This window comes from Tarenaya hassleriana, unplaced genomic scaffold, assembly GCF_000463585.1.
Source record: "Tarenaya hassleriana unplaced genomic scaffold, ASM46358v1 Cleome25, whole genome shotgun sequence".
NCBI classification, from domain to species: Eukaryota; Viridiplantae; Streptophyta; class Magnoliopsida; order Brassicales; family Cleomaceae; genus Tarenaya; species Tarenaya hassleriana.
In genome coordinates, this window is record NW_010965775.1 from 2,078,889 (window position 1) to 2,104,314 (window position 25,426).

General features: G+C 37.1%; 4 protein-coding genes across 9 annotated transcripts in view; 2 read left to right on the forward strand and 2 right to left on the reverse strand.

The window, feature by feature from the left end:
* Nucleotides 1-4,056: 4,056 nt before the first annotated feature.
* LOC104816585 lies at nucleotides 4,057-7,168 on the reverse strand. The gene is made up of 5 exons (XM_010545474.1): nucleotides 7,089-7,168; nucleotides 5,081-6,895; nucleotides 4,782-4,986; nucleotides 4,478-4,668; nucleotides 4,057-4,389 (listed from the first exon to the last, which is right to left on the reverse strand). Exons 2-5 carry the CDS (start codon nucleotides 6,891-6,893, stop codon nucleotides 4,310-4,312), a joined length of 2,289 nt encoding a protein of 762 aa, XP_010543776.1. The 5' UTR covers nucleotides 6,894-6,895; nucleotides 7,089-7,168; the 3' UTR covers nucleotides 4,057-4,309.
* Nucleotides 7,169-9,917: 2,749 nt separating this feature from the next.
* LOC104816586 (transcription factor GAMYB-like) lies at nucleotides 9,918-13,637 on the forward strand. Of its 5 annotated transcripts, none has more exons than XM_010545476.2 (4): nucleotides 9,918-10,951; nucleotides 11,308-11,722; nucleotides 11,898-12,897; nucleotides 13,047-13,637. In XM_010545476.2, exons 2-4 carry the CDS (start codon nucleotides 11,363-11,365, stop codon nucleotides 13,367-13,369), a joined length of 1,683 nt encoding a protein of 560 aa, XP_010543778.1. In that variant the 5' UTR covers nucleotides 9,918-10,951; nucleotides 11,308-11,362; the 3' UTR covers nucleotides 13,370-13,637. The 5 variants fall into 5 exon arrangements, with proteins under 5 accessions (XP_010543778.1, XP_010543779.1, XP_010543780.1 ...); XM_010545477.2 differs by having other exon boundaries at nucleotides 11,313-11,722; XM_010545478.2 differs by having other exon boundaries at nucleotides 9,918-10,031.
* A 139-nt stretch (nucleotides 13,638-13,776) lies between these two features.
* On the reverse strand, nucleotides 13,777-16,938 carry LOC104816587 (dnaJ homolog subfamily C member 2-like). The gene is made up of 2 exons (XM_010545481.2): nucleotides 16,725-16,938; nucleotides 13,777-16,109 (listed from the first exon to the last, which is right to left on the reverse strand). Exon 2 carries the CDS (start codon nucleotides 16,048-16,050, stop codon nucleotides 14,116-14,118), a length of 1,935 nt encoding a protein of 644 aa, XP_010543783.1. The 5' UTR covers nucleotides 16,051-16,109; nucleotides 16,725-16,938; the 3' UTR covers nucleotides 13,777-14,115.
* A 1,705-nt stretch (nucleotides 16,939-18,643) lies between these two features.
* LOC104816588 (exportin-7) overlaps nucleotides 18,644-25,426 on the forward strand; it is a 10,917-nt gene continuing 4,134 nt past the window's right edge. Inside the window, exons 1-20 of one of the 2 annotated variants that reach the window (XM_010545482.2) lie at nucleotides 18,644-18,897; nucleotides 19,328-19,585; nucleotides 19,689-19,849; nucleotides 20,032-20,097; nucleotides 20,579-20,696; nucleotides 21,095-21,204; nucleotides 21,316-21,411; nucleotides 22,200-22,323; nucleotides 22,594-22,661; nucleotides 22,899-22,985; nucleotides 23,163-23,315; nucleotides 23,406-23,501; nucleotides 23,622-23,681; nucleotides 23,778-23,896; nucleotides 23,977-24,064; nucleotides 24,513-24,617; nucleotides 24,698-24,802; nucleotides 24,899-24,951; nucleotides 25,096-25,159; nucleotides 25,250-25,384. In XM_010545482.2, the coding sequence (XP_010543784.1) occupies nucleotides 19,345-19,585; nucleotides 19,689-19,849; nucleotides 20,032-20,097; nucleotides 20,579-20,696; nucleotides 21,095-21,204; nucleotides 21,316-21,411; nucleotides 22,200-22,323; nucleotides 22,594-22,661; nucleotides 22,899-22,985; nucleotides 23,163-23,315; nucleotides 23,406-23,501; nucleotides 23,622-23,681; nucleotides 23,778-23,896; nucleotides 23,977-24,064; nucleotides 24,513-24,617; nucleotides 24,698-24,802; nucleotides 24,899-24,951; nucleotides 25,096-25,159; nucleotides 25,250-25,384 (2,049 nt within the window). In that variant the 5' untranslated portion in view covers nucleotides 18,644-18,897; nucleotides 19,328-19,344. The remainder of the gene's footprint in view (nucleotides 18,898-19,327; nucleotides 19,586-19,688; nucleotides 19,850-20,031; nucleotides 20,098-20,578; nucleotides 20,697-21,094; nucleotides 21,205-21,315; nucleotides 21,412-22,199; nucleotides 22,324-22,593; nucleotides 22,662-22,898; nucleotides 22,986-23,162; nucleotides 23,316-23,405; nucleotides 23,502-23,621; nucleotides 23,682-23,777; nucleotides 23,897-23,976; nucleotides 24,065-24,512; nucleotides 24,618-24,697; nucleotides 24,803-24,898; nucleotides 24,952-25,095; nucleotides 25,160-25,249; nucleotides 25,385-25,426) is intronic. The other variant, XM_010545483.2, reaches the window with a different exon arrangement.

Sequence of the window (25,426 nt, forward strand, 5' to 3'; positions counted from 1 at the left end):
GGGGGGGGGTTGGACCGTTTTGGAACAGTTTCTTGGGTGGGAAGTAATTGATTTTTCGATTTCCTTTCATTTGTCTAAAATTAGATATTATATCGTAATTGGAGAAGGTTTTGAATGTATATAGAAAAATCGATTAGTATAAGTGGCCGATTACAACTTAATCGGTTTAGTTTGGTTTGATTTAATTCGATTTATTTTAAATATTTTATATTCGATCCATCTAGGTTTATTATTTCAGTTTGTTTTTTCTTCTTCGGAAAAAAATTTTCATTTTGAGATATTAAAAATAAATTATTATCCACTAAAAACTTTTATTATTATATATAATATAAAGGCATCTTTGTTTTTTTTGCAAGAGCTGCCCGAGTATTTAATTTAGATTTATAAAAAAAAATATCGAATACCCAAATGAGAGTATACAATTAATTAATGTTTACATACAAAACTTTATTTTGGCTGATTTTATTTACCTCTTGATGTCTTAATTTAATTTTGTTGTCATAATATTTTTTGTAATAGTTTTATTCTAAAACGCTACATTTGCAAGCACATGATATTTCACAAATATATATATATATATATATATATATATATATATATAATGGGACAAAAATTTTATACTACTTATCTTTTCCACCTATTTTCAACTTATACATATATATAATATAATATAATATAATATAATGAGACAAAAGAAAAGGGGGCAAGTTGGGGCATTGGGTACGAGACGTTGGGGTCATTTCACGGTTGTGAGCTTTTGGGGTTAAGCCACGAGACTTGACATTCATGCATGCATTCATTCATCAATTATTATATCAAATTAATATTATTTAATTTTTTTAATCATATAACCTTTTAGTTCCGAAATATGTGAGCCCTATCTCCCTTTCTCTCTAATCTAATTCTGTCCCTATAAGTTTTCTTCTTTTTGTTACTTTGTGGGTTATATATTATTATTAACTCATGATTCTAATGAAAAAAATACAAAATTTTTAATTTTAAAAAATGTCATGTCAAAATATTTATTATTTATAAATCCAAATAATTTATATTTTGATCAATTTTATGAAAAAATCTATGATTTTTTTAATAATTTAGATATTCTCAATATAATTTAAAATCTATTTATAATATTATTTTGTTATGATATTAAGGTTTTGGGAAAATAGACATTTTTCTACATAAATTTAGTCAAATGTGACTTTTTCATACACATATTTTAAATTTGACAAAAAACTATACTTAAATTCAAAATTTTTCAAATGTCTAACCGAATTGTTAAAATTAATAATAATTACATACATAATCATTATTTTTGTTAAAAAAATATTAGATTCAATATTACTATAACTACCCTAAGGTTTTTTAAATATGATTGAAAATAAGTAATTAATAAATGTTGTAAATTTTTTGGGTATATTTATAAGAGATGAATTGTTTGTCGGATAATTGAAGATTTTTTATTAAATGTTTTTAGATAATTAAGGTTTTTTTTTTGTATTGTTCATATTCCAATCGTTATCCTCCACGTGTTGTTTCAGAGTTATTCACGGAAGGACTTCAAACTAAGCAAAATCATTATGTATATAATTCTGATTAACAACACGAAAGGTTACATAATTAGGGCATAATATGATGTGTATTAAAGGGTTTTTAACGCGAGGTGGGCATTGCAATAGTGGTGGGGTAATTATGTTTAGTGAAGCCTTTTCATACCATTAATTTGTTCTCTAATTGTTGTTTTGAATCTCATCCTTTTTTTTTTTAACTTCTTTATCTAGCTGCCTTCTACATTCCATTCTCCTTCATTTATATCTATATATATTCATTTTTTTTTCAATTTCAGATCCTAAATTGGCACACTTTATTATCTCTATAGAAATCTTTATATATATATATATATTCCGAGATTAGATCAATTAGTTGGTTTCATGTGTCTTGAGATGGTCGTCATTGTAAAAGTTCAATTAGTTATCGCAATTTTATCATTTCTCCATTCATTGCTGTAAACTATATATATCTTTTATAAACAAAATATAGATGTGTAAAGTAAAAAAGAAATGTGGTGAAAAAAATGTCAGAAGCAGCCTTTAAGCTTTTATTATAGCCAATAACAATGAGGGTTCTCGCCTTTTATCGTTACACAACACTATACGAGAGTCCTTTTATCCCACATCGCCGAAAATACTATTTTTTAGCTGTATATATAACCTTTACAATAAACATCGATCGCCGAGCCTTGTAACGTGGGCTTGTGATCCGAGTGGGGGCAATAAGGTGATGGAACGTTGGTTCGGTCTATTGTGTTGGACTAGTTCTGGGCTTTGATTCAAGCCTGCCCGTTCCAAGCCGGGAGTTGGGGCACGTGGCCTGAGCGAAAGCTCTGGGTGACGTGTCTCCTAGAGAGGAGGGCAGCGCGTGAGGCTGGTTTCACAGAGCAGCGATCACCTCCCGCTCCTGACGGTGGAAGGATAACGGGCTTGCGCCCACCGGATCCGCTATGGCCCATTGGGCTGTCTCCAGTTGGACCATCACTTTTTCCTTTCTTTTTTGTGCTTCGAAGCCGAAAGACGAAAAAAAACAGAATATCACCACGAACACAAAGATATCAACAAGTGTCCGAATGGACAGACGACGCTGATGACGTCATCCGGAGACAACATTGCTGTTAAATCCTCTCTTATACACTCGGCACATTGATCTCTTTGGTGTTATTATTAGGGTTAAAAACGAGAGCCATTGGGTAGAACAGAGGTAATGAAGTTAATCTTGATACCTCCGTAATATATTATATTGCAATGAGGGGTGGGCACTTCGGTTCAAAAATTTAGTTCTCAACCGAATCGGATCGAATCAAACCAAATAACGTCCAGTTCTAATTTGATATACTTTTTATGGAACCGAATGAACCGTTTCCGAGCCGTATGAATACCGAACCAAAATTCTAATTTTCCACTAATACATGTGTAAATATTAGAGTTTGATATTTATTTGACATTCATATAATGGTACTGTTTCGAACCAAATCGATACTAACATTCGGTTCTAATTTGATACATTTTTATAAAACCGAAATTATCGTTCTCGAATCGAATCACTTGAATACCAAATCGATGCCTGAAACGCGCACCCTGTTGCAATTTGAGAATTGCCCTCAACCGTGACATTCTCTTGTTATAAGATCAAAAATCTCAAAATCCTCGGGAAAAAAAATTGGTATAACCAAAAAACATAATTAAGTCCTCGAAATAAAATAATTTTTATACAGTTTTCCATTTTATAACATAAATCGATATATTTTATATATCGATAATGAATCGTTTGGTATAAGTGAAAAATTAGATCTATTAATTGGTGTTATGTATATCTAAAACATTTGAGATGGTGGATTATGGTTAAAAAAACAATTAGTTATTGCAATCCCATCATTTCTCGACTTGATATAATATCATAACTATTTTTAAAAGCAAAACATACATAAATAAAATGAAATAAGGTGAAAAATAACCTTTCAGCTTTGCAGGGCAAATAATAATCTGAGGTTCTTGCCTTTTTTTCTTTTGAGAGAGCATGAAAGCAGTAAAAGAGACGAAGACGTCATTTTTCTTAGAATCCCACATCGACAAATGGCATAAGCATTAGATATTATATAAATATTAATAATGCACATCTGTTCGCCGGGCCTGGTAACGCGGGCTTGTGACCCAAGTGGGGGCAACAAGGTGATGGGACGTTGGATCAGTCTCTTGGGCCGGGCTTGATCTGCAGATTTCTGGCCCGCCCGTTCCAAGTCAGGAGTTGGGACACGTGGCTTGCTCGAAAGTTCTGGGTGACGTGTCCTTTAGAGTGGAGGGCAATGCGTGAGGCTGGTTTCACAGAGCAGCGATCACCTCCCGCTCTTGACGGTGGAAGGATGACGGGCCGGTGCCGGTCGAGTCCAATATGACTCAATGGGCTGACTCCAATAGAACCATCACTTTTTTTTTTTAACACGGTAATTGGTTTTATTTTTATAATTAGGAGCGAAATATCACTCCACCCAAATAAAAATAAAAATAAAAATAAAAACGACTGGGAGGGCGCGTAAGATTATTAATTATACAAGTCTGGGGATGAAGCTGTGTATATTTATCATCGTATAAAAATAACCAAGGTTTCATTCGCCCGACCCCACATCAAACGAGAGGTAAGTAGCGGTGTCTGTGTATGAACAGCTAATCAGCCAACTGCTGCTGTGTACACTAAGAAGAGTCTTGTACATTGCAGGCCAGAAAGATGCCTTCTGTTTCATAATCTCTGTCTTGAACTGTTAGATTTCCTTCTGCTGCGTTCCCTCGACCGTGACATCTCTCTCTATCATGGAATCGAAGATCTCATAGTCATCGAATCCTGCCAAAATCACATCTTTGGTGTCAATCAAGAAACGGAACTGAAACCACCGAGAGACACGGGAGAAGAAGAAGGAAACAAAACTTACCACCATTTAACTCTTCCACTTCATCATTTAGAGATCCCGGAGGCAGTGGATTTCCAGAAACCTGATCAAGCAGCACCCAATGCGAGCCTTCGTATTCCCCATCTCTTCCCGAGATCCACTCTTCGACTCCTTTCTTAACCCCGTGAGTCGAGAAATGATCCATGATATCCTCTTCCTTCTCCTCATATTCCCTGTGAACAACGAAAGTTATAGCTAGCGAATCCATTTTGCTGAATACTCTCACTCCTACAGATATGGAATGCCTATATTTAATTTAACGGGAGTTAGTTTTTGGTAAGCTAACCTCTGTCTTAGTCGCAAGTTGTATTGAACAAATAAAAGGTCTCGAAGCCTCTGCTGCTCAAGGTAGTTCTTCACATCGTAAACTCTCTCAAACGGAATCGGACAATCTCGAATGGCCCCAGAAGAACTGCAGGTTTGGCTGAGAATCCGGATGGCCAAATGCGCCAAATTCGGACAACTCCCTCCGTATGTTGACCACCATTCAGCTAGAACGAACACGGATGCGAAATAAGCCCGAAAGATTCCATGACTCAGAAGAAAGATGTGGGACAAATTCCAAGACAAAACGAAGAATCTCACCTGGGTTTATGGTATCTCTGGCCCTGACGGCCATGTTTCTCCCAAAATCTCCGGCAGCATTCTTGTAAGAAATCAACTCTTTGGCAATTTTGTCCTGGACACTTGTATCAGAGACCAATCTCTCTACACAATCAAACACTCTGGACTGCATCTTGCTCAGGATTTCTCCTTGGCAACTGTAAAAGAACTTGGGGTTGAGGAAGAATCCAGCTGCATGAAGAGGATAATCCCACTGTTGTTTCCACCGACTGTCTATTATATTCCAGAAGACCATATACTCGTTTCTATTGACGAGTTCTCTTTTTATGGCCTCTTTTGCAAGATACATTCCTGCAAGGATGTATCCCGTTGCTGGTCTCTTCTTGCGGCTAAGTATTCTCGAAACCCGCAAAAGAGGTGATGTTAGCTTGATAATTAACTCACAAGATGACCAAAAGGATTTGTCAGTAATTACATCTAGCATTGCTTCTCCCTCGGGTTGTCTTGAATATGGGGAATCCAGCCATTCCTGGGAAGTAACCATAGCCTGTAAACCATGTTTAAGATCGACCATTCGCATCAAAGTTGTAAAGTCTGTGCCTTTACGAGTTACTCCAACCCCTATGACATCATTACCAAAGGTATACCTTCTCATCATGTTCAACACCACGCTATGATTATACACAAATCTTGTTATGGACTTAGCTTTTGCGATGATATCATTTATCCACACCAGTTTACCGAAATCTTCAAGGATTGAATCTAGGCAACAAGCGGAACAACTTAGGCAGTAGAGGGTTGGAAAAGTTTCCATTAACCTTTTCCTTGCATCAATGTAATGATCCTCTCTACCATTTATGATTACTTGCACAACGTGGGAGACGCCGACTTCTTCCACTGCTTGCTTTAGCAACTCATGTAAATTATCCGGTGAATTTATGGCACTAGTCGCATCAACAAATTTCAGAAAAGTCGTTCCCTCGGGGCTAGACACCATGAAACTTAGAAAAACCCGTCCATTTTCTGTATTCGACTCGTCAACTAAGACTGAACAACCGGTCCTTCCCCATTCCACCGTCACCTTTTGAACATCGTTCTTCACTTCTTCAACCATAGTTTTTAATACCCATCCTCGAAGATCATGATACGAAGGGGTCACAACAACTGGTCCACTCGAAGCAATTGCCTCGACCATGGGCTTGAAATAGACCGAGTTCACAGCATCTAAAGGCGCCCCAATATCATATAAAAATCTACTGATTGCTGTATAAAGTTGATCATTCACCCTCTCCACGCCCGGATTGTTGGTAATCACAAAAGCTTGACTAGCACCACCTCTGGCATTCACAGAAGTCGATTTCGGTCTCCCTCTCCTCCTTTTCTCTGTCATCACACTCAAACCTGGATGCCTGTCATCGCCTGACATAACAGTCAAGTGCAACCCATCATTGACAAAACCATCAGATTGGTTACCAGAATTTTCCATATTACCGCCAGCAAGAACAGAGTTGCTATAACTATGATCACCATTGCTGTCATTAGCAACGTTATCTCCGTGATTCGGTTTCTTCCTCTTCCTAAGCAAAAGCCCATCTAAGCTCTCTTGCATCATAGCACGGACGTCAGGAGGAACAGACAGGCAGGTAGCTGCATTGCCCTTATGTCCTGCTAAATGTTCCTTAATCCTATGAATCCCACCACCTCTGAAACACTTCCCGCAATAAACACACTTCAACTGAACCTTGTCCCCGTTACTGAACATCTCACAATGTTTCCATGCCGGGTCTTGTTTTTGCGACGTGACAGGAACATATTCGAACTCAGCTGTCGCCATTACTACAACTCCAGAAAGACAAACATACACAAGCGGAACATCAAACACAGCAAATAGGCAGAACGAAGAACAAAAAAAAAACCCTAGAAATTCAAAGTGGTGTTATCATCGTCACAGATAAAATTACACAAAATTAACAAGATAATCCGAAAGTTGAAGTAAAAGGGTAGAGAAAAGCGAGGGAAAAGAACGAACTTGGTTTTTGTCGAGCAAAATTGTACGGGAGACAAGCGAACCCGAGTCAGCCAGACGGCGATGAACCGATCTGATTCTGTTTTTCTTCTTAAACCCGAGCCGCCGAGGGTTTCTTTTCCTTTTCATTCCCTGACCGGATGGACCGGTTTAGCGATTCGCTTTATTGGGCCGAAAATGGACCGGTTCTGACAAAATTAACCGGACGGCCCGGTCTCTTCTGGTTTCCCGGTTAATGGTTTCGGTTCGATGCGATGCTACGTCTTGATTTAAAACCTTAATGTTTAAACCAATAACAAAAATATCTTAATCATTGTTTTTTTAATACCGAATTAAACAAAAATTAGATCGATCTAATTATACGGCTTCATCATGTCATGGGTTTGGTTAAAAAAGATGTACATGCCACACATAAATGTGTACGTATATAAAATTTGCATATATGCACATACATTATAATCTTTTTAGCTGATCGTTACGTGTGTTATTTAAGCGCAATGTTGTTGTATCATCATCATCTTCATCATCATCATCATCATCTCTTGTCCTGTATCTGGCCAAGTTTTTGCGGAAGCAGATTCGTCCCACCAGCACTTAAAAGACAAATAACAACTATCACCACCATGCCCAAAGGCTGCACAAAAAACATTTCTCTCCCACCTCTACCTTTTTGTATATTTTCGGAACATTTATTCTCGACAATTAATTTATTAATTTCCACATAATAAATTATCATACTTGTCTTTATATATATATATATATATATATAATTTTCATGTAAGCATCCGAATAATATATTCATGTCAAAAGAGTTTGTAATCTATACGCGTTATATATATATATATGTATGTATATGCATTTGTATGTCCGTATATGTACTATATGTATGTTTTATTTTTTAAATTAACATTTGACGGACGAGACAATTTCGTTATATTTTCGATGTACCGATTTCTAAAATTCTAATGAACATTCTACTTACAAATTCTCGGTATTTAATAATATTTTATTAATTTTTTTTATATCAAAATCATCTGAAAATTTATATTTATTTTGAAAATTTATTATAAGTTTCAATATTTCATATCTATTTTCTAAAATTATTTGAAGTTTAAAAATTAACGAAATTTAAAATAAAAATTCGTATGCGTATAATATAATATAATCTAAGGTTTGGCAAGTGCATGGATCATCCTTATCTGAGCGCGTCGACGTCACGCTGGTGTGGAGGCTATCATGAAAAGCCACGAAAATTGTCAGTGTTCTCTATCTGCTCTTTCTTTTTCTTTTTCACTCCACGAAAATTAATTAAATATTATTTTTTTTAAAAAAGAAAATAGAATCTTTTGGTTTCACACATATTCATTCATGTAATAAAATCTTTTATTTATTTTATGTTTTATTTTCAAGCATGAGTCTAAAATTAGTCAGATGCCATTTGTTATGAGAAATTCGCATAGAAGTGGTTGGTCTCTGACCCATCAAAATGAAATCCTCTTCTTTTTTTTCCTCTTTCTATTTTCTATTATTGAAAGAAACGTAAAAATTATATCCATCACCATAGATTCCATAATATGTTTATAATAAGGAAAATGCGTAAATAGAGCAAAAGGTCCAAGTCACGGTCCCGTAGTTCCCTTCCGCATTCACTAGGATTGGATATATTTTCATTTTGATTTTGATTTTGATAATTCTATATTTGGACTTCTAAATTATGTAAAAAAAAAAACATATTTTAGTAGATTTGTTTTTTGGAATTTTGATTCCTTTTCGATGTAGGTTGAATCAATTTTCATTACAAATTATTTATGATTTAAAAAAAATAAACACTTCTATAATGAGTTAGCGTATAATTAATTTGATTTAAAAGAATACTAACCAATTAATTAAAATGCATTAGATATTTTTCCTTTGAATAAAAATGACAAATAATATAAATTAATTCGTCATCGTTTATCATTTTCCTTTTGTCAAAGTGACAATGAATGGAGACTAAGATTATTCCATTTATATTTACACGGTAATAAATTAATAAATGAAGCTTAAATGCTAACAATTTGATCAATAAATGTTAATAAATTTTATTTATTGATTCCTTTCAGCATTCAATGTGGATTACAAACACCACCGAAAGCTATTTCAAGCATTTGAAAATAAATACTATTTTACTGTCCTAAAAAGAATATCATTCATTAAAAATTTTACATAACATTTTATGTTATTATATTATTTTATGTATTTACACGACAATGATTTTTTTTTAAATACTGATATAAAAATAGATTGAAACATTTGAATAACATGCACCCTACCGTATCATCGACATATAATCGGCCACCTATAATTGAATCAAAAAACTATTGATAAGAATATTTTTGAATCAAATTAGCTGGTTTAAATACGAGATTTAGATTTAATTTATATTGAAAAACAAAAACTGATATAAAAATAAAAATATGTTATTTCACAAAAAAATGGAAAACGAAATCTAATTAAAAACAAAGCCTAAAAATAATGAAGTATATTCGAAATTCCAAAATATCCGTCGTTATCTTCAAGTAGATAAAAACAGTAAAAGTATACAAAGTAAATGAAAGTTTTGGTTACCAGAGCAACTTTTGTAAAAATAAATAATCTAATTAAATAAACATTCCACGAATGAGTATTTTATTGGAGATAATATCAAATGGATATATATGGAATTATAATTAGATATGGAATTTCATTAATAGAAGTCGGAATATATTTAAATATGTAGTGTACACAACATTATTGCTGTATAAAACAATAAATAAAAAAAAATTTAGAATTTACAAAAATAAAGTGATATATAAAAAAAGTGTGCGAAATTAAAAGAGAATATAAAAATAGATGGGAAAAGAGTTTCTTAAATTTCCCTCATTCTTCCACTATCTGTTCGGCGACTCAATCTCGGATCAAGCTTTGGTACTTTCCTCTCTCTCTCTCTCCCCTTCTCCGATTTCGTCTCTTTCTCTTGCATGCATATTCTCTAAGAGAAGATCAGCGGAGCTTCTCTGCTCAATGTTGTTGTAGATTGTTCTTGCGTTGCCAGGTTTCGATTCCATTTGCACGGATCTCTCATTTCCTGTGCTGATTTCAGTTTTTTTTTTGCTTTGAAATTTACGGTCTGCCTTACTCCGTTTCTTATTCTGGGTTTTTTCTTCGTTGGTTTCCATCTCGTCAGTTGAATTTGGACTCCGAGTTTCCCTGATTTTGTAGCAACGATGTCGTAGATCTCTTTTGGGGTCGACTTATGCTCTCAAGTTTGTTTTTGTATAAAAATTTCAGCTATCGACTGCCAGCTTTTGGCAGCTTTGCCTTTGCTTTCACCTCTACTAGGGTTTTTTCAGATACCTTTTCCGTGGCTGTTCAGCTCTTTCGATTCCGTGTGACTGCAGATGTTTACTATTTCATCGGTGATACTGGTTAGTTTTGAACATCAGATTTGTGTTGGAGTCGGGAATTTGAAGTCTCGAAACTATCCGATTAGGATATTTACCAGATAATCTTAACTATGTCGGCGCCTAATTGATTTGCGGTGTTAGAGATTCTTTGGTCGGAACTTATTGGATTGGCCTAAGCCATTTCGCCCCATGATCAGTCGTGAAATCCAAAAGGCTATTTTAGGAATCGGGATATTCTGAATGACTTACTGATTTATTGATTGTGAGATGGATTTCTCATGTACGAAAAGTACTTAAAGATGATTTTGATGCTCGGTCAACTTTGAAATCCAAAAGCTATCAGCTATACTAGGAAATCTGACCATGAGGTTCTAGATGTCAAGCGACCGGATGACTTCTTCTTGATTGTGAGATGGTTCTGATACTTGAGAACTACTCCGGGTGATTCTCTTGCTTTGCTGCATTTTGATTTCTATAAATCGGGGCTCTCTTCTAGATGGAAATGTGTATTAACTGGATCTTCAAAGAGGTTCTTGATGTGTTGGGTCATTCTGTCAACATAATTCCTTGGTTGTTGTCTTGTTATGTTATTAACGTATATGTCTTCGCTAGATATGAACTCGTGTACTCTACAGAGCAGTGTTTCTGTTTGCTAGGTTCTCCAAGTTCCTTATTCTATCTCTGTGTGTGTTCGTTAAATATATGGCGCTGTTTATTGCGTTAACACCTTTGGCTGTGAAAGAGTTTGCCGTCTCTACCCTTAACGTTCTTGGTTCTGTTATCTTTTTTGTTCCCAGTTCAGGTGGAAGCTTTTTGTCTAAATGGTTGTTGTTTTGCTTTAACTAAAAAGAGATGAGTCACACGATGGATGAAAGTGACAATGGTATGTACAACAAGCGTGATGAGTCGCCGGCTGCTGAAAATGGCAGTGGCTGCAGGAGTAGATGGGCTGGAACTGTTCTGAAGAAAGGGCCATGGACCACAGCAGAAGATGCTGTTCTAATTGACTATGTCAAGAAGCACGGTGAGGGTAACTGGAATGCTGTGCAGAAATACACAGGCCTATCCCGTTGTGGCAAAAGCTGCCGCCTGAGGTGGGCTAACCATCTGAGACCAAACTTGAAGAAAGGAGCATTCAGCCAAGAAGAAGAACAGCTCATTGTCGAACTGCATGCCAAGATGGGAAATAAATGGGCACGCATGGCTGCACATGTAAGTATATATTGGCAATTCTTACTATTCATATTAAAAGGTTTTGCCAAAGCCAGAATACATATTGGAAGCTATTTAACTTAAGGGAGTTCGTTCATTGTAGCATTTTGATGATCTTACATTATGACCACTTTTGTATTACCCATTAGAGTGATTTCTGCTATCTATTTTTCAGTTGCCTGGTCGAACAGATAATGAGATAAAGAATTACTGGAACACTCGCATTAAGAGGCGACAACGAGCTGGATTGCCGCTTTATCCTCCTGAAATGCATGTTGAGGCTTTGCAATGGAATCAAGAGTTCACAGAGAGTGATCAAAGATATCAAGATTTCTTGCAGGTGGGGAGTTGTGAGCCTAATGTCTTATTTGACAGTCTTAAGGTTGTCTCTGGGATGGTGCCTAGTGCTTCTGACTTGTCCGATGTCGCCTCATGCAATATGTTGGGAAATAATGGTGCGAGTTCTTCTTGCTATAAAGGCTTCAGGCCACCGATAATGCAACCAACAAAGCGATTTCGAGAACAAGGAGCTATACTTCCTGTGTACTGCAGTAACATAAAGGATGAATTCCCTTCGCTTGAAGAAATTCAGAGCACTGCTCCACGAAAGATTTCCAAGTCTTTCAGTTTCTCGTTTCCTCGTGATACTGATCCTCCCAACAGAGTCCAACACTATTCCGATGTGATTCCTGGTAGCCATACCCTTATGGATGCCATTTTTCCTTCTTCTAAGCCCTCGTTTGGGACAGTGAAGTTGGAGCTCCCTTCATTCCAATATCCAGAAACTAATTTTGATCAGCTGAAGGCATCATTGTCTCCGCATTCAGATCTTCTCGAATCTGTTGACGCTTTCTTCCAGTTTCCACCAACGATGCGGAAATTAGAGGCTGATTGTTATTCTTCCTGTGACACTGGCCTTCTAGATATGTTACTTCACGAGGCCAAGATCCGAACTGGTACGAAGACTGGTTCTCTTTTGTCTGAAAAGAGTTTCTGTTCCACTACTACTCCCGAAATGGCTGAGGGTATAACCCATGTTAAACCGGAAACCAAACATAAGGAATCTGAGGTTTCCATCAAGCCCTCGACTCATTCTGGGATTCCATTTTCCGTGCAACTTGGTGAAGGTGGAAGTTCGTCGGGTGAATCATCGTTGCCTACCCATAACTTTTCCGGTACGTGCTTCTTTTACTTCTAACATTCAAGCGATTTTCGTTTCTTAATTCTTAGTTTCTCTTCCGAGATTCATTAATCTTTTTAAATATGAGGAAAGGTTTTTTGTGGTATCTGATCAAGAACTCTACCTGAAACTATAACTTGGCAGGGCACAACAACGTAAAGATTGAGCAATGGGATCAGATTTGGACACCCAAAAGAGAGAATGAAAAAAACCCGGTCCTAGATATATCACGGCCTGACGTTTTACTTGCTTCAAGCTGGCTGGACCACGGTCTCGGACTCGTCAAAGAGACAACGACTATGTCAGATGCCCTGGTGGCACTTTTCGGGGACGAGTTCGGAAACGAACATATGCATATGGCTGTAGGGACTCCGTCTTCTTCATCGTCATCGGGTCAAGCTCGAGCTGTGGGTTCGTGCGTGTGGAGCAACATGCCTCCGGTGTGTCAAATGACGGAATTGCCCTGACAAAAGTCTGCTCGGTTGGATACTTCGGCCGTCAAGTTCGTCATTTGTAAGTGGTTCGATTCGCAGAGTTCAATGTGTGTCAAGTCTAAAGGAGTTTCTTATCGGGCTTTCATTTCGAACCAACTTTTTTGTTCGCTGTAATGCAATAACCATTACCCATTTCATTCTGAAGAATAATCTAATTCGCACTCATATATAAGCTCCATACGATGTAATGATAATCGGTTTAGTTTATTTTGGGTTCGGTTCGATGAACTGGACTGATTAATTTTGGATTTGCTTTGGGTTTCTCGTTGTTAACCGGTTTGGGTTTTCGCTTTGGTTATGGTTCGGTTTATTTTGAGTTGAACTACTTGAGAGAATGGATGAATCTGCAAAATTCATTAAACGACATTTGCCTCGATCTATATTTGGACCAATGAATTTAGCTCAGTTCCAGCTTAGATGTAATGTAACCGGCAATAAACGAACAGGAGTTTAGCTCAGTTGCAGATATAAATTCCGAAAAGAAGATAAAAATTACCGACAAGAATAGTGTTGTGATGTGACTGTGTGTTTCACGACCCTTGATAAAACAGTCACCAAACTGTAGTAGTAGTAGAACCGCCTCTGGCTCATAAAAGTGCCAACGCCTGTAGTGATGGATGCCCTCTTATCTTCTTCTCTGTCAACAAAAATATTACGAGCAGCAGGATCTGAATACCGAACCACGGCTGCTTACCCGAGCCCCGAGCCAGTGTAAAAGTTCAGGTTGCGGATTTCTTGTTTCTTATGATCTCTTTCAGCTCAGCAAACTTCTTCTTGCACTGGCTCACTGTCTTCCCGGGAACAGAGGCAGCAACTCTCTCCCACCTTTGGCTCGTCTCCTTTGGGAACGTCTTCAGAGCCTGAACCAGTGCTCGTTCTTGCACTGCCGACCAACCATCTTGGTCTGAACCCGAAGCAGCAGTAGCTGTTTCAGTGTTGTTGCTGTCTGAGCTCAGATTACTTGATGACTCTTCCCGGCTTTTGTTTTCGCTGGTTAAGGTCGGTCCTGATTCTCCGAGCTCCTCTCGGGTGGAAAGAGGAGATGCAATTGTTGCGGCTGGTTTCCTCTTCTCCAGGAACGAATCAAATGCTTTAGAGGAATCGGGTTTCTGGAGAAGCACAGTTTTAGTTGCCTTCAGGATCTCCTCCACGGATCTTCCAGTACTGATGTATTCTGATATGACCTCCCACCTCCGAGACGTCCCTTTCGGATATTTCACCATCCCTTTTCTCAACAGATCAATCTCTTCCTTGCTCCATGGTTTCTCTTTCTTCTGAAAGCTGCTTCCATTAGCCTCTGCAAAACCGTTCTGCTGCGAGGTTTTCTCGTTATCGTGCTTCTTGGAGGAGTCTGTTTCGACGTTGTTTTTACTGCTGCAAGCATCTCTCAGTACCTTTGCCAAATCCATTCCTTCCTTCTTATCCATGTCATTGCACAGATCCCTCAGCTGCTCGGTGTTATATGTCATGCAAAGATTCTCCACATCTTCCTCAGAGATGTCAAGTAAATGTTGGGCAACAACGGGGGCTGAGAGTGTTCTAAGTCGGATACGTTCCTTACGTAAGAGTTTCTTCTCTTTCTCCTTCGCTCTCTTCTGCTGTTGAGCAGTTTCTGCTGCAAGCTTTTCTTGTTCCTCTTTTTGGCGTTTCTCCTCTTCAGCAGCCCTGGCAGCTTCTTCCTCTTGCAGCTTCTTGGCCAGGAGCTTTGCTTCCTTCTTTCTCTGCTTCTCAGCTTTCTGTTCCTCCTTTCTTCTCACTATTCTCGGGTCTCTTTTATATGCATTGTCAACAAGAGTACGAATCCGGGCATACTCCTCTTTCCTAGCTTTCTCAGAGAGTTTTGCATTCTGCCTCTCCATCCACCTACGATCATCACGGGATTCTGCCTGTTCAATATCGTACTCATCTGCATGAGGAAATTCCCTCCAGCTCTTAAAGCCATACCAAAAGTTATAGAAGTTATCAACGCCTGTCATAGATGTACTATCATCGCCCAACTCAGGGATAGGCTGAGTAACTGACCATCTTGCATTCCTTTTAAAAGCTGGACCAAACACCTTGAAGAAGTCTTGCGGGGCACAGTCGGTAGGGATTTCGTCATCAAACTCATCAGTAGAGTCATAAATCCTTCTCCTTATAGGGTCCATCAAAACTTCATATGCTTCTTGAATTAGCTTGAAGCGAGATTCAATCTCATCCTTCTTAGCTTGTTTCGCCTCTTCTGTCTCCTCAGCAAGAAGAAGAGCAGCGAGTTTGTCCGGGTGATGCCTCAGCGCAGCTTCACGGTAGCTTTTTCTGATTTGATCCTCTGTTGCAAGATATCGTAAATGGCTCAAACCCAACAATGCATAGTGATCTTCTTGTTGTTTGCCAGACTTCTTCTTCCCCTTAGTGGTATATGAATCATATGATGGAATATACGCACTGTCTTTATCATTTGTGGTGACCTTCTTACCACTGTCCTCATTTTCTGCGGCTTCCTCTGAACAACCAAGCAGTTTGAGAACAGCGGAATGGAAGGCATGACCAGCAGGTTCAAGTTTTAAGGCCTTCACAGGAAGACAATTCGAAGAAGCATAGAGCGGCTCTCCACCCGCAAGCTCCTCAGAGTATGTAATAAGCTTAACAGCAGAGTTGAGTTTCAAACTCTGCATGATGGAACAAACGTTTTGAAGCTACAAATCACCGTATACTCCAACACCCAGATCGATTCCTGTTTCAAGCGTCAAAGATCACAGCACAATGAGTACACACAGGTGGGAAAAATTCGTGATTAGGTCCTCGATTATAAATGATAACACTCACAGAAAACCAAAAGAGCATATATATCAGCAAAGCCTACTGACTCCATAAGAGAAACACTGACCAACCGTTACATCAAAGCTCAAAACTTTGTGGTTTCAGAGGGTCCAAGAAAGGATTTAAAAGGTCCAAGTCGCACATCACATCATGCTCTACGTGAACCACAGAGACAAGCAAGTAAACTTAGAGAAACAAGATATTGCTTTCGTCTCAGCCATTGTTTTCCTTCGAACCGCAGAAATAACTCAGAAATCAAAGGAAATAAGACACAAATTTGATTCCTGAAACCTCAAAACCCACTCAAAATCAGTAAGGTTGGTGGGTAAAATTAAACGTCGATGACAATCAACGAACCCTAGAGACCACTCCTGAAGTTAACTTCTCCTACACATTAACCATCGACTACGGACCTCCTCAGTATCACACAGAAAACCCTAGATTCCGTTCTCACAACGATCTCGAAAATCATCGAGTTCAAACAACAATCAATCAGCAAAGACGAAAACAACAACGATCGAAGAACAACCTTTCTTAACAGTGATTGAGCTCGCAACCGTTCGGATTCGTTGGACGGGAGTTGCTCCGGCCAGCTCCTGCCTCCTCAATTTCCGCCAATCTGAGAGAGAGAGAGAGAGAGAGAGAGAGAGAGAGAGAGAGAGAGAGAGAGAGAGAGAGATACGGTTTCGTCTGGGGCAGGACAAGGCGGCTAGGCTACAGACTTGTGAGGGGAAAGAGGGTGTTTGAGCAGAAGTCTATGTCGATTAATATATACAACCTGTTTGGTTACACGCGTATAGCTTCTGTTCCCTGTATCACTAATGTTCTGTTTTAGACATTTATTATGGGCCAATTAAATCAGTTAAATGGGCTCAGGCCCATACATATCTCTCAGCCCCCACAAAGTCCAATCTATTTTTTTCTTTAAAAATTGGTAAAATAATATACTTTAAATAGGAAAATATGCAGAAAGTCCAATTTATCATTGTTGTTTATTTCGGGGGTAATCGCATAAAAATATCCGAACTTTTACAAAAATCCCAGATAAAAATCTGAACTATAAAATTGTCATATAAATACCTGACCTTTTCAAAACTCTCACATAAATATCCAAACTTTTAAATTTTTTCCAAATCAAACAAACGCAACTCAACAAAACACTGTTGACTCAGTAAAAAAAACTGTTAACTCAACAAAAAACTGCTGACTCAACATTCAAAAATATTATTAAATATCCAAATATTCATCTACATGTATTTAAATTAATATATACATATAAATTCACACGTATATATAAATATATATATATATATATATATTAAAAATAAAATTATTTATAATTAATAAAACACATATACACATAACTACAATATACTGAGAAGTGTCAGGTCTTGGATCATATCTCAAATGACATTTTATGTTGATATATATATATATATATATATATATATATATATTTATATATATATGTGAATTTATATGCATATATTAATTTGAATATATGTAGATAAATATTTGGATATTTAATAATATTTTTGAATGCTAAGTCAGCAGTTTTTTGCTGAGTCAACAATTTTTTTTGCTGAGTCAGCAGTTTTTTTGCTAAGTCAGCAGTTGCGTTTGTTTGATTTGGAAAAAATTTAAAAGTTTGGGTATTTATGTGAGAGTTTTGAAAAGTTCAAGTATTTATATTACAATTTTATAGTTCGGGTATTTATTTGAGATTTTTATAAAAATTCGGGTATTTTTATGTGATTACCCCTTTATTTCATGTTATAATTCATTTTTTTTAATTTAATATTCACATTTTGTAAATCTTACTATTCACAAATTAAGAAACCTGAATATTGTTATTTGCGTATAAATGAGTAACTCACTATTTTTATTCACGCCCATCGTTATCATTTATATGTTATTTTTTTAATTAAGATTTTTTCGTGACACAAAGTTATATATATGTAGGTAATAAGTATGGAGGGAAAACGAAGAAAAAAAATAAGAATGTTTTCTAATTATTTTTATCTATATATTTATACATATATAGGTAAAAATGCTTAGAATTAATAGGTATATAAACGAATAGTTTTATATAGTAAAAAAATAGTTTTTACGATGATAATAGATATGGAAAATGAACAATTAAATGTAAACGTGATGATAATTTTGGTAAAAAAAAAGAAATAGAGCGATTGCACATTTAATATTTTTAATATACGTTTACTTTGAATAAATCCATGCAAAACAGTTAATGAACTGTTTGTGTCCCATTTTTCTTTAACTTAATTACAAGAAGAAATGGAAATTCCTTGTAAAAAAAACCTGAGAAAAACATAAATGGAAACAAATGAAAGTCTGCCACGTGTCGTATGCATAGATAGAATTCTACAAACGGCTACAGACGATTGTCTATCGGCAGCTTTCCACTGGTGACACCATCCACCGGTATAGAATTAGAACCCGAGGGTTGCGTGCGTGCCCTTCAAACTCCACAACGTCTGCGTCGCGACGAAGCTTCGGCCCCAACGCAATTCAACATCCGCGAGAGAAAATCTTGGGCTTCGTCTCTTTGTTCATTCGTGTTCTTCTTTTCGTTTCATTTCTCTCCGTAATCGAATCTGCAGAAGGAATCGATTCTACCGGAAAACTACGACCGTTGATCGGATAAGGCGACGTTTCACGGCGATCGGCCGTTTCTTGTTTGTGTACTTCCTCTCTCTCTTGTGTTGTAGATCGAACTGATCTTTGTCGGTAGCTTGGTCCGTGTTGTTCCTCGTCGATTGATAACCGCACTTTTGTCCTTGTTAATGGCGTTACGATCAATGATTGAATTCCTACATCGTACTTGGTGTTTGGAGTGTTTGGTGTTGATTTCCTCTGTTTTCGATTTTTCTCCTGGAAACCGATTGGAATGGATGCGATGTTGGGTTTTTGAATCCAGTTCTAGAGCATTTGATTGAAAAGTATGGAGATTCTTGGGGGAAATGTTGCTGTAATACATCATTGTTACTTCGTTGACACTGTTGAACGGTCTATGGATCACGATACTGTCTAGGAAATTTGTGTTCTTTTGAAATGTCTCGATAGTCTTTGTAGTGTTTTTGGTATCTATGGTTTTTCTACTTTTTCCCTCAGATTCTGCTTCGTTACTGATGGAGAGCTTGGCGCAATTGGAGGCCTTGTGCGAGAGATTGTACAATTCTCAGGATTCTGTGGAGAGGGCTCAAGCTGAAAACAGTCTAAGATGTTTTTCCATGAATACGGATTATATATCCCAATGTCAATACATTCTTGACAATTCATCAAAACCTTATTCCTTAATGCTTGCTAGCTCAAGTTTGTTGAAGCAAGTGACAGATCATACCCTTGCTCTACAGCTTCGTCTTGATATCAGTATAGCTCTTTACATAGTATTCCAGATAAAGCTGCTCAGAAGTATCTTTCTCTTTCCCATTGATTTCTCACTTGTTTCTGGTTCTCTTTTGGTCGTGTTTAGGGGCTTATATTGTGAATTATCTGGCCACGAGAGGACCGGAGTTGCAATCGTTTGTGATTGCTTCTCTCATTCAACTACTATGTCGGCTAACAAAGTTTGGATGGTTTGATGATGATAAATTCAGGGATGTAGTTAACGAATCAACAAACTTTTTGAACCAGGTGGTGTATCATCCTGGTTAAACATAATGTCTTTTCTGTGCTTCTGTAATTTTTCAATGCTTTCTGGACACATTAATGGTGAAAACCCATTTACAGGGTAGTCATATCTTGTGAAGAAGCTCGCAGATGATTTTTTGGTTAAGAGTTACGAAAGCTTACTGTATATGTTGCTTATTGAACAGGCTTCCTCAGGTCATTATGCAATTGGCTTGAGAATTTTGGATCAACTTGTGCAGGAGATGAATCAGGTCAGTGATACACCGTGGTTGAACTGTCACCATAACGTGATGTGGTGATGTCCATTAAATTTTAGCTTCTATTGGAGATTTGAACTTATCATGGTCTGATGCAGCTTTAGATTGTTGTATTTTTTTTTCTCTATGATCCAGGGTTCCATTGTTCCATATGAAAGTGCCTTGTAGGATTGAATTCGGTCGTTGGTTTACATCCCTTCCCAATTAATGCATTTAACTACGAGTTTCTTTTTATTGAATCATTTCTTAAAGTTGTAAGGTCATGGTTCTGTTAGACTTAAACACAGAATCACAGTCATCCTCACTTGCATTGCTGGGGGGGGGGGGGGTAAGTTTTGGTTGATCACAAAAAGTATTCCAAAAAAAAAACTAGAGACCTTTTTGCTCAGTTTTCTGTTATTGTTCTGTAAGTATTAATTTATAATTTTTGGACATGCTTATTGACTGTCTTTTTATATTTGTGCTCAATTTTTAGCTGAATCCTGGGCTTCCTTCTACACATCATCGGAGGGTCGCGTGCAATTTCAGGGACCAATCCTTATTGCAAATATTCCGAATAGCTTTGACGTCATTGAATTATCTGAAAAATGATGGTAAAATATTATACTTAATTATGTATAGCATCGTGTTACCTTTCTGTTCGTTTCTTCGCGCACATGCGAAATCTTGCTCACTCGTGAGTCGTGAATGTGGACACCCCATTTAGGTATTCTGAGAAGGTTTTCTTTGTCTAAATCATATAGTTCTGTCAGTCTTTTCCTTGTCAATTGTTACTGTTTCTGCCATGATCAGCATGTGTGGTTAATTTGAAAGCTTAGGAATACACTCATTAAACATCAATGAACAATGTGTGGACCCGGTTCCTAAAATCTTGGAACAAATATTGAATGCTTTGGTAACCAAGAAGTATGTCTAACCTCTATAGATGTATATATGTATGGTTTTTTGGGCTGTTAAGTTCTGATGGTTTGGAGATTATCTTTGTAAGCAGCTGCTGGTCATTTGCAAGAATTGGTGCTTTCCCTTACCCTTAGGTGTGTATCATTTGATTTCGTTGGAACTTCAATTGATGAAAGTTCAGAGGAGTTTGGTACAGTTCAGGTAGATCGATCAAGTTGCATCTTTCCTCCTGTTCTCAAAAATTGACAATTTTCTTGTGCTTCTTTTCCATGGATCCTCCTGACTAGTGTAGTTATTGTGGATTATTGTCAGATTCCAACTTCCTGGAGGTCAGTATTGGAGGATTCTTCTACGCTGCAGATCTTTTTTGATTACTATGCTACCACAGAACCCCCTCTTTCAAAAGAGGTTTGTCTGTTCTGACTTTTTCTGCATTCGATTTTTTTTTTCTATTTGTTTTTGTTTTTCTACTGGAATTGAATTTCAAAACAACAAAAATGCTGGTGAAGAAAAGGAAAATATAGAAAGGTAATCCTAGAATACATGAACTTATGTTAACTGGAGATAATTTGGTGCAAAATACAGCAAAAATGGCAGTATCTGGAAATGATTTATGTGGTGTACAATACCAATAAAGTGCAGATCTAAATAGAGAACTTCCGGACAAATTAGAAGTTTTTATGGATAATTTCTATGTGATGTTGAAGGGGCTTGAGTTTTGGAATGGAGCGAATCATTTGTTGCTTGCCGCTACTAAAATTTCACGAGAAAGATTTTTCTGTAGCTTAAATCTCTCATACAGATTCTTCTCATGTGTTTTGCTTTGGTATTATAGTCTATGAGAGAACAACTATTGGGATAGTGTTAATGTAAATTACTGAATCACCTGTGTTTCATAGTGATGTTTCCTTTGGCTACTCTGCGCAAGATATTGAAGAGGCTCTTAGGAATCATATCAGCTACTTTTATATCAAATGTAGAGTTAGTCATCATTATCATTCTATCCTTTTTCTGTGTGCTATTTGTTTGTTTTGTGTTTCAATTTGTAAGCCATTGTTGTTCTCACCATTCTTGTTTCTCATTGAAATTATTGTGGTAGAAGATTTCAGATGCTTTGTGACTTCACCATTTTTTTTATCTCATATTTTATGTCACAAATTTCCTCTTCATTGGTGTTCTTCTATTTAAACTTCTAGGCACTTGAGTGCTTGGTGAGGTTGGCTTCTGTAAGACGCTCTTTGTTCACAAATGATGCAACACGCTCAAAGTTTTTAGCTCATCTGATGACAGGGACGAGAGAAATTCTACAAACAGGAAAAGGTATAGTTGGTTAATTCTATGTAGGGCTCTTCTTTTGGTGTTGTCTTGCTACAAACTGTGCTACTGGTAGAATCTTACAGCTTATGCAACTGTGCCATTTACTTTACTCCTTCATTGCTGAGGTTTTAGTCTATGCATGCAGCCATATGAATGAGTTATGGCCAGTACTTGCTGATTTGGTGTTACCTGCATATTTGTTTCCTTATAGATTCGATATCTTGCTTTTCTCCCTTTTGACCTTGCAATACAAATTATTCTTGTTTGGATCAGGGCTGGCAGACCATGATAATTACCATGTCTTCTGCCGTCTTCTCGGGCGTTTTAGGTTAAACTATCAGGTAAATATCTATGTCATACACCATCTTTATATGACAACTGCTATGAAACCATTAGTGTAAGTTTCCATGATGTGTCCTAGGTGGAATCTGTCTACCCTGTTTGTTTGTGGATAACAATTGGATAAGCTACACCACTTTTCAACATTCAAGTTGTTATCTTTAGTAAATTTGTTGATCATTGTTGTATGTCTGTTTTTCTCTATGTTTCGTGAATGTAATGTATGAAATTATCTGCAGTTGTCAGAACTTGTGAAGATGGAAGGTTATGGTGACTGGATACAGTTGGTGGCAGAGTTTACGTTGAAGTCTCTTCAGTCGTGGCAGGTAGGTTACTGAAAGAGCTTACTTCTGTGTATCGTTGAGAAAGTCAATTATAGATAATAATACTCTCCTCGAGGTTCTGCCATTCTGGTTGCATGACATATGTGCTTTCTGTCTTTTGAATGGTTATTTGAGATGGTGTCCAGATCGTGACAACCTTGTGAATCTACTTTCTTACAGTGGGCCAGCAGCAGTGTGTATTACCTTCTTGGAATGTGGTCCAGATTAGTGGCTTCTGTCCCATACTTGAAGGGTGATTCACCGAGTCTACTCGATGAATTTGTGCCTAAGATTACAGAGGGTTTTATCATATCCAGGTTCAATTCTGTACAGGTATAGCACCACATATTTTGTTGGCGTTGTATCATAATTCGTATCGTAATTCATCTTAAATCTGTTCCTATTTATAATGCTCTTTTCTAGGCTGGAATCCCTGATGATCCAACTGATCATCCATTGGATAAAATTGAAGTCCTGCAGGATGAGCTGGATTGCTTTCCTTACCTCTGTAGATTTCAGGTTTGCGTTACCTGGGTATCTTTTGGAAACTAAATATATTGTTACATGCACCTGTCGGTTACATCAGTCTTGTATTGTCTTCATACAATTAAGTTGCATCTGGGATTATTTCTAATGCAGTATGAAAGGTGTGGCCTGTATATAATAAACACTATGGAGCCTCTTCTGCAATCATACACGGTAAACCCTCTTCCATTATATCTTCCCTTCTTTTTATGGTGGTTTTGTCATTTCATATGTTCTTTGTAACCTTATGCATGCGTGATTGTGTTGCAGGAAAGAGCACAGTTACAGATTGCCGACAACTCTGAACTGGCACTTATCGAAGCTAAATTGTCCTGGCTTGTGCATATTGTTGCTGCCATTGTTAAGATAAAGCAGTGCAGTGGCTGTAGGTAAGTTCCTTTCCGACCTTGGTTGTCTCTTATTTTCTACTGAGGAATAACACACCATATGCACATTGGATATTATGCAGTGTGGAGACACAAGAAGTGCTTGATGCTGAACTTTCTGCCCGTGTTTTGCAACTAGTAAATGTTATGGACAGTGGGCTCCACAGGCAGGTAATACAGCTGAAATCTGCAAGCGGTTAATTGTTCAAATTGAAATAAAACATTGACAGACTATATGTTGACTCCTAATTTGCCAAATATGGATGGTAGTCATGAAAAAGTTGTAAACTACCTAAGTTGATGCAGCTGCTTGACAAACCTGTGTGAATTTTGTATAATCAAATATTTCCAAAATATTCACCATCAATGTGGCTCAAAGGTCTAGCATATGTACATAAGCCTGTGAATCTGCCGTTATAAAACTTTACTGCAATTTGTAGATAAAATGATTCAATTTACCTTGTTGAGTGTAGTTTTATTTGGTGCTAGCCACATTGAGATGTCCTGTTTTGAACATCCTTCTGCTTTCACTATGGACTTTTTCCAATGGTATTTTCCTCCCAAATTCGATGTATCTCCTGTGTTTAGAATGATGAATGGAACATTAACTTTTCTGCAGAGGTATGGTGAAATAAGTAAGCAAAGGCTTGATCGAGCAATTCTTACCTTCTTCCAGAATTTCCGAAAGTCTTACGTTGGTGATCAGGCCATGCATTCATCAAAAGTAAACTCATTTCCTGCTTCTTTTGATATAACGGTCTGGTTTTATGCATATACCTTGAGACTTTTGTTATTCTGTTACAGCAGTTGTATGCCAGATTGAAGGATCTTCTTGGACTCCACGATCATCTAATGTTGCTAAACGTGATTGTTGGAAAGATTGCAACAAATTTAAAGTGTTACACAATGGTAATCTAATGTTCTTCACTGTTTTTTGAATTTTATAGTTTGCTATAGACATCAAACTCACCTATTGTTCAAATGACCTGTTTTACTTTTCTCCAGAGTGAGGAGGTCATTGATCACACGCTAAGTTTGTTTCAGGAGTTGGCATCTGGGTAACCTTCTATGACTACCTGATTGATATGATGCTATCTGTGATTTGCCTGATTATTTTTCATGTACACCTGTTGTTGCATTATTGGTTTTTATATATTTCCTGATTAAAGTTTTGGGTTTTGGTATATTTTTTTTTCTTGTAGATATATGACTGGGAAGCTGCTTTTGAAACTGGACACCGTGACATTTATTATTGCAAATCACACTGTAATTCTTCTTCCAGAAGTCTTTTGTTTTTGCATATCACTGTTTTAGTCTCTAATAGCGATCATTATGTGTTTACTTGTCTGATTCCAGAGGGAGCACTTCCCATTCTTAGAAGAGTATAGATGCTCTCGCAGCAGGACAACCTTTTACTATACAATTGGTTGGTTGATTTTCATGGAGGATAGCCCTGTAAAGTTCAAGGCTTCTATGGAACCACTAAAGCAGGTTTATCTTTGAATGATTTATCATGGATTCTGATTTCAGCAG